The sequence below is a fragment of the Balaenoptera ricei genome, chromosome 8 (genome assembly GCF_028023285.1).
Source record: "Balaenoptera ricei isolate mBalRic1 chromosome 8, mBalRic1.hap2, whole genome shotgun sequence".
Classification (NCBI taxonomy): Eukaryota; Metazoa; Chordata; class Mammalia; order Artiodactyla; family Balaenopteridae; genus Balaenoptera; species Balaenoptera ricei.
Genome location: NC_082646.1, coordinates 66,212,539 through 66,225,636, shown reverse-complemented (window position 1 = coordinate 66,225,636; position 13,098 = coordinate 66,212,539). Strand labels below are relative to the sequence as shown.

The following is a 13,098-nucleotide window of genomic DNA, read 5'->3' as shown; positions in this document are numbered from 1 at the left end:
GAGGTCCTGGGACCTGGCATTAGAGCCACCTGATGGACAGGGCACGTGTGAGGAGCGGGCAGTAACCAGATAAATGTTCAGCCCAGGGTCCAGGGAGTATTCTGTTGTTTCTACTTCTCTTCATGCTACTGAAAACGTTGGCCTTTCTTGATCTCTCTTCTGTCTCACTCTCAAGATTCAGTCAAACCCCATGGCCTGTATTTTTCCTTTGAAGTGTCCTCACCTATTATTTCACTTCTCTTCACTTGTCTCCTTACGATCCCTTTCTAGAAGATTACAGTGTCTTTCTGTCAGTTCTCCTGCCTCAGGTTCATCCTTCACACAGTTGTCAGAGTTGTCTTTCTGAATCACAAATCTGATTGTACTACTTTACTGATTAACAACCTCTGGTAATTCTTCCTTGCTGTAGAAAAATCTCAGAGCATCCCCGCATGGCGTGACACAAAGCTTCCACGGCCTGGCTCCAGACTGCCTTTCTAATCTTGGTCTGCATATGTGTTCCCATTCACTTACCCTGTGCTGGTGGCCACTCTAGGCCACTCCTTATGACTCAGGCACCCTGTATTGCATGCTTCTGGGTCTTTGCTCATGCAGTTCATTCTGCCTAGATGTTCTTTTTTCTTCTCTACTAACCTCTTTCCTGGGTGTGTCCAGCTCACACAGTAAAGACTTCTATTTCCCTAAGTCCTACTCTACCCCAGCAGAGTTACTACATTCATTATGTGTATACTTTTTGGAATTTACGGCAATAGACAAAGATGCATGTAAAACAGTAGTGTTGAAAGAAAAACAAAATAATAAGAATATTTAATCAGGAAAGTTTGCACATGTGTAAATATGATAGAATGAATTGTTCACTTTTCTGTGTTCTCATTGCACTTTTAAAAGCTAGATTATAATGGAATATAATTATTGTATTATGTATTGTACCTGTTTTTCTTGCTCTAAGTTCCATGAAAGACAGAGCGATGATTCATCTTTGCTTCCCTGGTATCTCGTACAATAGTAGACATGTAGTCAGTGCTCAATATATGTTTGTTAAATTGAATTAAAGTGAATTGTCTAAGAGATGTTCTGAAAAGTTAGTGGTTACTGTTCTGCCTGTTGGTGAATATGAACATTTTTATGTTGATGCAACATTAGTTTTATGGTCATATTGAAGATTTCACTGTGCACTACCTCTTCCAGATCGTTTCTAAATATTGACATCACAGTAGTTACATTTTCACAGTCCTGTGAAATGGAATACACAGGCAGTAGAAATTGGATGTTGCGATCGTAGTTGTAACTCAGATAGCTGACATATCACTGCTTAGATTGCATAAAGTATAAATGTATTCACAAAGTTTTTGATCATTGTTCTGTGCTGATTAGAATCATATTAAAATTCTGAGCCTTAGTTTTAAATTAAAAATACAACTATTTAAAATTAGTGTTTTATACTCTCACGACTTTCTGGACAACACAGGTCAAACATAATATATGTGATCTATTATTACACCATTCATGTGGTATTTGCTGCCTTCTTAGTTTGAATTTGGTGTTAAGGGAAGTGATAGTGTATTACATACCTTAAATTTTTTTCTCCTACTTAAAGATGTAATTTTAATTTTTCTGCTTCTGAGCATGACTGCATATCATAATAATGACATATTTTTTCTTTACAGGAGACTCTTACTTAGCTAATCAGTGCCTATTCATTAATCTGCCTGAGCCCAGTGGTCTTATAGATAATTTCCTTCAACAAGGGCACAAACATATTATCTTCTCCAGGGGGGTTATTTTCTTGTTTATCAGTTACCCCTGTTTCATGGCTACTTAATTGGACAATGATAACATACTTTCTCAAGGTGAAATTAGCATAAATACTCTTTATGGACACTATCTTTTGCTGTTTTGATTCCTATGAAGCAAAATAATAGGAAGGCTTTAAAAGGCATTTTTCATGTCTTGGATTCCCTTTTCTGGATGTGCAGAAAATTGCTGTCATAAAATTTCATATGCTGCTGATTGACCAACCATTAGATACATTTTGTGTGAGTAAAATTGTAAAGGACAGAAAAAAGTGGAATTTTTAAAATGTAGCCCTTGAGCTATATAGTTGCACGCTAGTCAGGCAGTGCGGGAGCAGCTAAGAAATTGGTGAATGTGCATATCACTGGTTGTTAACAGACTCAATGAGCCGGGCTTTTGCTGGCCTGTACTTGATATAATAGATTGTAATTGCCCATAAGACCATTTTTTTGGCTTTTTTAAATTGCATTTTAAAACTAAACAGTAGTAAGGCAAGTAAGATCAGAGAGAGGAGGGTCAGAATGAGCTGGAGAAATAAAAAGTATTAAAATAAGAGTTTGCAGAACAATTTAATAAATGTTTATCGCTTAACAAGAACCTATTGGTAAATGAAAAGCTGTGTTGTCCAGCCTAGTTTGATAAATTACTAGGATGAATACAGCTCTCCCCTCCCACACACCCCCCCCAGAAAATCATTGTCGTGTAAGATATTTACCAAATTTAGACTTATTCAAAAAATATTCATGGGAAAGATTTTTGAAGAACTTTAAGAAAAATATGACTAAAAACAAAAATCATTAAAAATCTGTTAAGAGACCTGGAGATCATTGTACATTATACTTATGTACATAATAGACCAGCATTTGGGAAGTGTAATGGAATTCTGCCGTTTTATTGTTTCCATAATAAAGTGGAAAAGTATAATCCTGAGAGTTGAAGAATAGACATACAGAGTTAGAGTGGCCTCTGTGATGAGTCCAGGTCCAACTTCTCTCTGGTTGTCATTGGGAAAATCTGGTTGTTGTCTGCAGGGTTGCCCTCAGATGTTGGGGTTGATGATAAAGATGATGGCTAACGTTTGCAACTTTTAAGCATGTTCTTGTAGTTTTGGACTAGATCACCTATTGAAGCATAGGCTTGCCATGCTCTTTGTAAAGTATAGCACAGTACTTCCTTTAAAAGACTCTAAAGACTCATAGTCCCTGGACTACAGAATTTACAAATAAGCCCATGTTTACTGTATACACATGGCTTTACTGATGTTGGTCGTTACATGTACTCAGCTTTCACCCTTCCAGACTGAAGGGTCAAATTCATCTGATTTTCCTCATTCAGATTTTCTTCATTTTATGTATCATTTTTGAAGGGTTGTGGCCATTTTAATGGATTTTTGGTTTTGACTCAGAGCCTGTAGACCCCAGGGTTATTCTTACTATCACTAACATTCGTGTAGCATTTTACCACGGATAAAACTCTTACATGGTCATTAGAGTCTGATAACTCTTGTTAGACTCTGATAACTCTGTATATCTTTCTGTAAGTCCAATGTGAATTATGTACCTTAAGGCGTTACCTTACCTTTGCTCACATTGAAGTGTTTCTCCTCTATTATCCACCACTATTACTGTGCACTTAAACTCACACACCTTTCTGTATTTTAACCCCTTAGTGTTTCTCCACCTGGAAGAGCTTTGGGTCATTTGCAAATGTGGAAGTTCCAATGTATACAAGAGCCTAGCACAGATCTTGCAAAAACCCTTCGCTTCCATTTCTACATCCAGAGAAGTTCCCACCTCTTTCTCTCCTTTACCTAAATATGAAGCACCACTACTTCCAAGTCCTGTGGAAACTTAATTTTTAATAGCCTTATTCTGATTATTTAAAAAAAAATCTTAACAAAATGACTGTCTTTGTTGTAGATTATGTGGAGAAGCACCCTTTATGGCAAGCTCAGAAGAGAAGCTTTTTGAGTTAATAAGAAAGGGAGAACTACATTTTAAAGATTCAGTCTGGGATTCCATAAGTGATTCTGGTAAGTATAGATTTGTTATTATTTACTAAAGCAAGTATACATAATATAAGAAAGGCGGCCAGTAATTCAGATATTTTAGATCTCTGGTTGGTCATTAAATTTGCTTGTAGAAATACACTATTTACTTGTGGTAATAGTGATATCTTCACTGTGCTTGTTATAGTTGAAACTTTCAGCAAAAACAGAAAATGCGTAATAAAAATTGAAGAGGAAATTTGCTGATCATCTAGCTAATTTTTACTATAGACCATAAACCAGGTAATCCAGGCAATAAAACCTCACTTTAGGCCTTAAACTTTATTTAATATTAGCCATTTGTATTGATGATATTTATTTTATAACTGACAAGTTTCCTTCATATTATACAGACCTAATCCTAAATAAACTGGAAAATGTGTGGTACTAATTATAGTTGAGATAAATCAGACTTTCAGGGTTTTTCCCTTATTTGCAGCTAAAAGTGTTTTGAAACAACTTATGAAAGTAGATCCTGCTCATAGAATCACAGCTAAGGAACTACTAGATAACCAGTGGTTAACAGTAAGTTACAGTATTACTTCTTTTTTTTCTTTTTGGCATGCTGTCATTGCTTATTTCTTCTCATCTGGCCTTGTAGTTTATATATGGTCTTCTTAAAACAGTCATTTAGTTTCATCTTCTGACAAGTTAAAAAAATTATTGAGTGTTGCCACATTTCTGAAATGGGTATTTTCAAACTGTTAAAAGTACTACCACAGTTGTTTATATATGTTTATAGAGGTTTAAATGAACTTTTCTTTTGTATCAAATCCAGTAAAATAGAGCTGAGAAATGTCCATTATTAAAGCTGTGGAATATTGAAGTAGTCTATATAATTTAGTGATGTAAAGCACTGGAACCATCTACTTCTCTTTCAACTCTTTGGATGCAAGGAATCTTCAGGGATTCAGAAAAGCCAAGGTCTTCTAACAGTGTCTGTTGCCTGGCTTGAAATCTTGAGTAATTATTCATTAACATATTGCTTTCCCCCATTGGACTAACGCCTTGAGCAGTGACCCTATGTCCTACTGATCTTTGTATCCCTGTACCCAGAACATTATCTGGTCACAACAGGAACTTTGGAAGAGGATGCTACTACCTCTCAATATTTATTTTCTCTTTCTTCTATGGAAATGAGGATCCTGACTTTTAGCTGGTAACATTGCTATCTAGTCTTCCTTGCTAGTTCTTCCCCATCGTTCCTAGTTATGGTGCTGGTCAATGAGATATAAGTGGAGGTAGGAGCAATTTCTGGGAAGTGTCCTTAAATGGAGAGGGTATGGCCTTCCTCACATCCATCTTCTTCCCTGGTGACTGAAATGCAGCTGTGATGGGTGGAGTTTAAGTAGCCATATTAGATCATAAAGTGGAATTTATAAACGGGATAGCAGAGCAACAAGATGCAAGGAACCAGGGCTCTTAGCATATAGAGCTGCTATGCCAGCCCTTGACTGCCTACCTCCAGACGTTTTTATATGAGCAGGAAACAAACGTCTGTCATCTTTGAGATACTGTGAAATATGCAGTTAAACCTAATACCAATTAATACAATAATAAATAATTGCTGAATGAGTAGATGATTCAGTAAATGAATGTCTGTAGGTATGTCAGAAAATGTCTGAGAATGGAAATTGGAGATTCTCTTAGAGACATAGGAATATTGCTAAGTAATATTTATCTATGCAGAAAGTTATTTTACATCTATGACTTGCTAGACACTGTGTTAGGTACTGAAGATACATGATATGCTTACAATGCAGTAGTAATGTTGAGAGATGATGGTGGCTTGGACAGGGTGGTAGCAATACAGTTGAAGAGAAATAAATGTAATATATTTTTTCGGTATATTTGATAGGGCTTGGTGATGGATCAGATAAGGGATAAGGATAAGGGAGAAATCAGGATGATTTTTAGATTTTGCTTTAACAACTGGTTGGATGGTAGTGCCATTTACTGAGATGTGGAAGACTGCAGGAGAAATAGATTTTTTTTTTTCTGGGGCAAGAGTGGTGAGTCAAGAGTTCCATATGAGACATGCTAAATTTGAGATGCCTATGTAGCATTCAAGTGGAGATTTCAAATAGATCATTGAATGTATGAGCCTAGAACTCGAGAAGAATGAGCTGGAGATATAAATCTGTGAATCCTGAGTATATAGATGCCATGTAAAGCCATTGGGCTGAAGAGATAAGTTAGGAAGAAAATACAGATAGAAAGGACAAGAGGCCTCAGCACCCTGCCTTAAACACTACAACATTTAGAAGAGGAGAAGCTAGCAGTGGAGGCTGAAAAGGAATAGCTGATGAGGAAGAAGGAAAGTCAGGAGGGTGGTACCAAGGAAGTTAAGTGAGAAAAGTGTTTGAGAAAGCAGGAGCAGTCAGCTCCCAGGTAAATGCTGCCGAGGGGTCGAGATGAGAATGAGTTTTCATTAGAATGGCCAACAGAGGGGTTGATGGTGACCCTGAAGGCCTAGATAGGTTTAGATACCATAAATTTATAGTGATAGCATTCTGATTTTCTTTTGGCAATTTCTAATCATTTTTTTGAATAACATTTTTTTTTCTTTAAGGGCTAAAGAAATTGTCTTCACTCAAAAATGGTTTATATCTGCCCTCTTCTGTGAATGTGTTGAACTCTCAAATGATTCTGTGCAATAAGTATTTCTGGCCTAAAGTAATTGTGCAAATGAGTTAGCAGCTAGATCATTGCAAAACTACTGAGTAGATTTGCAGTACAGCAAAATAAAAACTGTAAAACAGATGGTATGCTTTAGAAATCTATCTCTTTTCAGCATCACACAACATTCGGGTTTGGCCATTTAATTATTTGTTTTCTAATTAGTACAACTTTATTTCTGGCTTTGGTCATTTTTCCAGAAGTCTCCATTTTTGAGCCTCTGTAACATTTGTCTCTATGTAGTCTTTGCCAAATGGATAGAGAAGTGACAGATAGCGTGTACTATATCAGACTATCCTAAGGAGTTCAGTGTATGAAGTTTAGAATACTGGCATTTTGTAAACTTCTGAAAGGCAAAACTCTTTTCTTCTTAACCACTTGAAGTCTTGCTTCCTGTAATTCATATCCTCTGTTTGAAATAATCTAAAGAGAACACGTTAGTTCTCTCAGTGCCTTACTGCTTTATAACCAGAGCTGATCTTCCAATACTGAACAAATAGTAACATTCTTTTCAAAGAGCTTTATTGGATAAAAAGTTTCTATGGTTTACCTATATATTGTGCATTTTGAAATACAGTACATATCTGAAAAGTATTCTGAGAAAAATAATCATTGCTTCTCTATGTACATTTAAGTCTAAATGGGTCTAAAACAGATATTGTCATCCTGATTTAAAAAGTCAAAGATCAGGACTTCCCTGGTGGCGCAGTGGTTGAGAATCCGCCTGCCAATGCAGGGGACACAGGTTCGATCCCTGGTCCAGGAAGATCCCACATGCTGCGGAGCAACTAAACCCGTGCGCCACAACTACTGAGACTGCACTCTAGAGCCTGCGAGCCACAACTACTGAGCCCGTGCACCACAACTACTGAAGCCTGTGCACCTAGAGCCCGTGCTCTGCAACAAGAGAAGCCACTGCAGTGAGAAGCCTGCGCACCGCAACGAAGAGTAGCCCCCGCTCGCTGCAACTAGAGAAAGCCTGTGTGCAGCAACGAAGACCCAAGACAGCCAAAAATAAATAAATAAATAAATAAATAAATAAATTTATAAAAAACAAAACAAAAAACCAGGTATTTAAAAAAAAAAAGTCGAAGATCAGATGCAAGGAAAAACAGCCAATAATGACTTTACTACAAAGGAAGAGTTTGATGATGACTCCCACTGCCAAGAGTGTGCCTGTTATCCTCTTTATCCTTTTCTTCTTTTTTGCCCTTTTCATTCTCAACAGTGGTTCAGGACTTCATTCCTTATTAGATAGTTACAGTTGCCCCTTGGTATTAAGTCCCCTGGTAACAACTAACACCAAGAATTTGCATATTTAACAAGTTTCCCCAGTATTTTTAATGCCTGCTTATATTTAAGAACTCTGCCATAAATTAACAAAGCATTTTTCTTTTACGGCTTGTCAAAAAGTAGTTTCCGGATTTGAGCTCTACTGGTATTATTCAGTAATTCCTTCAACAGATTTTTTTTTTTGGTGCCTACCATGTGCCAGGCCCTGTGGTAGGTAATAAAATATAGTTAAAGACATATAGGACCTAGTCTCTGACATGAGGAACTTACAATATAATAAGGAAAACAAGCTATGTATAAGATACAAAGCAAGGAAGAAAATGATAAATGACATAAGAAATTGCCAGATGAACAGAGAGATACAGAGGCAAGCAAGTGTGAAATCAGGAAGTTCAATTTGACTGACGAATAAGATGCCTGAAGGAAAGAAGTGGGAAATAAGCCGTTTAGAAAAGGAAAGAAAATTGTGAGGGCACTTGAATCCCAGGCTAAAGAGTTTTAACTTCCTGCCATAGATAGTGGGGAACAATTGCAAGCTGTTTGACGGAAGGAAATTATTATTATAGTGCGTCAGTCTTGTAGGGTGGCTTATTTTAAATGGGACAACAGTCATTTAAACGTCTATGTTGATTTTAACAAGTGTCTTTTGATTTTAATTCATCAGGCACTATATGGGTACAAAGATGAATAAAACACAGTCTCTCCCATTGAGTAATTTACCACAAATTACAGTGTACTTTGCTTTTTAGTCACACTTTACAAATGCTCTTGTAATGAACTGTAGGGTCTAATTTCAGAACACTCTTTCCTATGTGTTAACAGGGTCCTTGTTCACTAATTCACAAACTGTCATTTAGGCTTTGGTCATTAGCTTTTAACCTTTACCCTGTAAACTCTATGTAAAATAATTGAAATTTTCTGATACCTAACTAATTATTGGTAATTATTCTGATACCTAACTAATTTTTTCCTACTGTATATTTTCTTCCTAAATATATTAAGGCTCTTACCTTTATTTTACTATTGATATATTTAGTTATTCTTAAATTCTGAATTATCTTACGTATATGAATATGCTTTGGAAGCCCTGTTTAATGAAGGTTTTTTTATAAATAAGAATTATGTTTGGAAGCTCATGAACCAGGAACCTTGGGCATTTACTCAAAATTCAGTGATTGATATATACTTAATAATTCAAACAAATATTTATTGAATAACTACTATGTGCTATGGAGGACACAAGGATGAGTCTGGCATAGTCCCTTCCTACAGGTTGCCCACAGCATAGTGGAGAGTTTAAAACAAAAACACAGGCAGAGAATGAGTATATGATGTGTGTGTGTGTGTGTGTGTGTATACATATAATATATATATATATAAAATATACTGTATAAAATATATATTCTATAAAATACGTATTATATATTTATATCATATTTGTACTTATTAATGTATATTAAATATATATTATATTTAATATATAAAACATGTATTTATATAGTATATAGTATAGTGGTAGTACTATTAGGTTTTTAAGAAGAGAGCTATTATTCCCTTTAGGGGGTTACAAAAACCACTTAAAGTGAAGGTAATATGTGATCTGACTCTAAATGAATGGGTAAAAGTAGATATTAAAGTTGGAGTCATGGTAAGAAGGGAGGGGATTCTAGATAGAAAGAACTTTACAAAGATATAGAGAAAGAAAAAATGAAGTATATTAGTAGTTCTGTTTTTTTAGAATCATAGAAGACATGTAGGGAAGTAGTGGGAAATTAAGCTGTAAAGGCAGATTAGGGCTATTTTGCTCTAGACCTTGACCTACATAGAGAAGACTTTGTATCTGACTTGTTTGACAATGGATTGCTACTGAAAGGCACTGAAGTACCAGATCATAGCTGAACTTATGTGAGTTTTGTTTTCTGCTTTGTCCTTTCAACCCTTGTGGAGTGATTTGGGTGGACTTGGATGGGGTCTGTGGGCTATTCTGAGGGGGGAGCTCCTCTTCTAATGAAGTATCCTGGCTGAAATAGTGTGAAGCCAGAAGAGCCCTAGGAATAAATTTGAGGGATCCTTATGCACAGATCATGGCTGAAGGGCAGAAGCAGGATCTTAATGGGGAGATAGAACAGGATAGGCATTGGAGCAGGTTGGGAACAAGTAGCAAGTGTCTAAGATTCTTCACAGGTCAACTCTCTCAGTTAGTGGGTTGGTGGATGTATTGCTGGCCAGGGCAGACAGAACTTCAGGAAGAATAATCTGGCAACAGTGTGTGTGATATGGTTTGCAGAGTGGCAAGCAAAGTTGGAGAACTGAAATAGGACTCAGGTGAGATAATAAAGATTGGAACGAGGGCAGTGAGAATGGAACAGAGGAAAGGGGAGAAATAGACATTAGAAAGAGAATCAACACAATTTTTCAACTAAGTAGAAATGTTAGATAAAAGAGTAAAAGGAATAAAAACTATTTTTCAGGTGACTAGGAAAATGGGGTAAGATGAAAGTCTAGAAGAATTACTGGTTTTGTAGATTGGAAGAAGAGTGAGGTGCTTTTTGGAACAGTATATTCAAATGTTTGTGCTTGAATAATTTCAGAAAGACTGAAAAGTAATGAATCTCTTCAGATATTTTTAGGTTGAGCTTAGAAGGTTTTCATCATAAATGTAAATAATTACAAGGGATATAATTTCCTATATATTGTAAATGTTGGTAATTAAAAATAAATATAACTTTTTTTACATGTATAACACCTCCATCTCATCCAATTTTAAAAATTTATGAACAAATTCTCCTTTAACAGAAACTTTAGAGTTCTGTCTCCTCTAGCACTGCCAGGTCCTCCGCTTTGGGACTCGAAGGGCCAGCGTCCTTGCAACAGGAGTTCAGTCTCCATAGGACTCACTGGGATTTGGGCTTCAGGACAACCTGGGGCTACATCCATGTGGACAGGACCTGGGATGGCTCAGGATCCTCCCAGGGAGGCACAGCCAGGAGTTGAAGTGTTTAGAAATGCAGTTGAGAGATTGGTTCAAGATGGCGGAGTAGAAGGATGTGCGCTCACTCCCTCTTGTGAGAGCATCAAAATCACAACTAACTGCTGAACAATCATCGACAGGAAGACACTGGAACTCACCAAAAAAGATACCCCACATCCAAAGACAAAAGAGAAACCACAATGAGACGGTAAGCGAGGCGCAATCACAATAAAATCAAATCCCATAACTGATGGGTGGGTGATTCACAAACTGGAGAACACTTATACCACAGAAGTCCACCCGCTGCAGTGAAGGTTCTGAGCCCTACGTCAGGCTTCCCAACCTGGGGGCCCAGCAACGGGAGGAGGAATTCATAGAGAATCAGACTTTGAAGGCTAGTGGGATTTGATTGCAGGGCTTCAACAGGACTGGGGGAAACAGAGACTCCACTCTTGGAGGGCACACACAAAGTAGTGTGCACATCGGGACCCGGGGGAAGGAGCAGTGACCCCATAGGAGACTGACCAGATATACCTGCTAGTGTTGGAGGGTCTCCTGCAGAGGCGGGGGGTGGCTGTGGCTCACCGGGAAGACAAGGACACTGGAAGCAGAAGTTCTGGGAAGTACTCCTTGGCGTGAGCCCTCCCAGAGTCCGCCATTAGCCCCACCAAAGAGCCTGTAACCTCCAGTGCTGGGTCACCTCAGGCCAAACAACCAACAGGGAGGGAACTCAGCCCCACTCATGGGCAGAAAAGCAGATTAAAGTTTTACTGAGCTCTGCCCACCAGAGCAACAGCCAGCTCTATCCACCACCAGTCCCTCCCATCAGGAAGCTTGCTCAAGCCTCTTAGATAGCCTCATCCACCAGAGGGCAGACAGCAGAAGCAAGAAGAACTACAATCCTGCAGCCCGTAGAACAAAAACCACATTCACAGAAAGATACACAAGATGAAAATGCAGAGGGCTATGTACCAGATGAAGGAACAACATAAAACCCCAGAAAAACAACTAAATGAAGTGGAGATAGGCAACCTTTCAGAAAAAGAATTCAGAATCATGATAGTGAAGATGATCCAGGACCTCGTAAAAAGAATGGAGGCAAAGATCGAGAAGATGCAAGAAATGTTTAACAAAGACCTAGAAGAATTAAGGAACAAACAGAGATGACCAATACAAGAACTGAAATGAAAAATACACTAGAAGGAATCAATAGCAGAATAACTGAGGCAGAAGAACAGATAAGTGACCTGGAAGACAGAATGGTGGAATTCACTGCTGTGGAACAGAATAAAGAAAAAAGAATGAAAAGAAATGAAGACAACCTAAGAGACCTCAGGGACAACATTACACGCAACAACATTCGCATTATAGGGGTCGCAGAAGGAGAAGAGAGAGAGAAAGGACCCGAGAAAATATTTGAAGAGATTATAGTCGAAAACTTCCCTAACATGGGAAAGGAAATAGCCACCCAAGTCCAGGAAGCACAGAGAGTCCCAGGCAGGATAAACCCAAGGAGAAACATGCCGAGACACATAGTAATCAAATTGACAAAAATTAAAGACAAAGAAAAATTATTGAAAGCAACAAGGGAAAAATGACAAATAACATACAAGGGAACTCCCATAAGGTTAACAGCTGATTTCTCAGCAGAAACTCTACAAGCCAGAAGGGAGAGGCACGATATATTTAAAGTGATGAAAGGGAAGAACCTACAACCAAGATTACTCTACCCGGCAAGGATCTCATTCAGATTCAATGGAGAAATTAAAAGCTTTACAGACAAGCAAAAGGTAAGAGAATTCAGCACCACCAAACCAGCTCTACAACAAATGCTAGAGGAACTTCTCTCAGTGGGAAACACAAGAGAAGAAAAGGGCCAACAAAAACAAACCCATAACAATTAAGAAAATGGTAACAGGAACATACATATGGATAATTACCTTAAACGTGAATGAATTTAATGCTCCAACCAAAAACCACAGGCTCGCTGAATGGATACAAAAACAAGACCCATATATATGCTGTCTACAAGAGACCCACTTCAGACCTAGGGACACATACAGACTGAACGTGAGGAGATGGAAAAAGATATTCCAGGAAAATGAAAATCAAAAGAAAGCTGGAGTAGCAATACTCACATCAGATAAAATAGACTTTAAAATAAAGAATGTTAAAAGAGACAAGGAAGGACACTACATAATGATCAAGGGCTCAATCCAAGAAGAAGATATAACAATTATAAATATATATGCATCCAACATAGGAGCACCTCAATACATAAGGCAACTGCTAACAGCTATAAAAGAGGAAATCG

General features: G+C 37.7%; 1 protein-coding gene across 4 annotated transcripts in view; it reads left to right on the top strand.

The window, feature by feature from the left end:
• The window catches only part of STK33 (serine/threonine kinase 33), an 80,802-nt gene that overhangs the window by 27,752 nt on the left and 39,952 nt on the right, over positions 1-13,098 (top strand). For all 4 annotated transcript variants that reach the window (XM_059931066.1, XM_059931067.1, XM_059931065.1 and 1 more), the window contains 2 exons: positions 3,714-3,826; positions 4,281-4,366. In XM_059931066.1, coding sequence (XP_059787049.1) covers positions 3,714-3,826; positions 4,281-4,366 — 199 coding nt within the window. The remainder of the gene's footprint in view (positions 1-3,713; positions 3,827-4,280; positions 4,367-13,098) is intronic.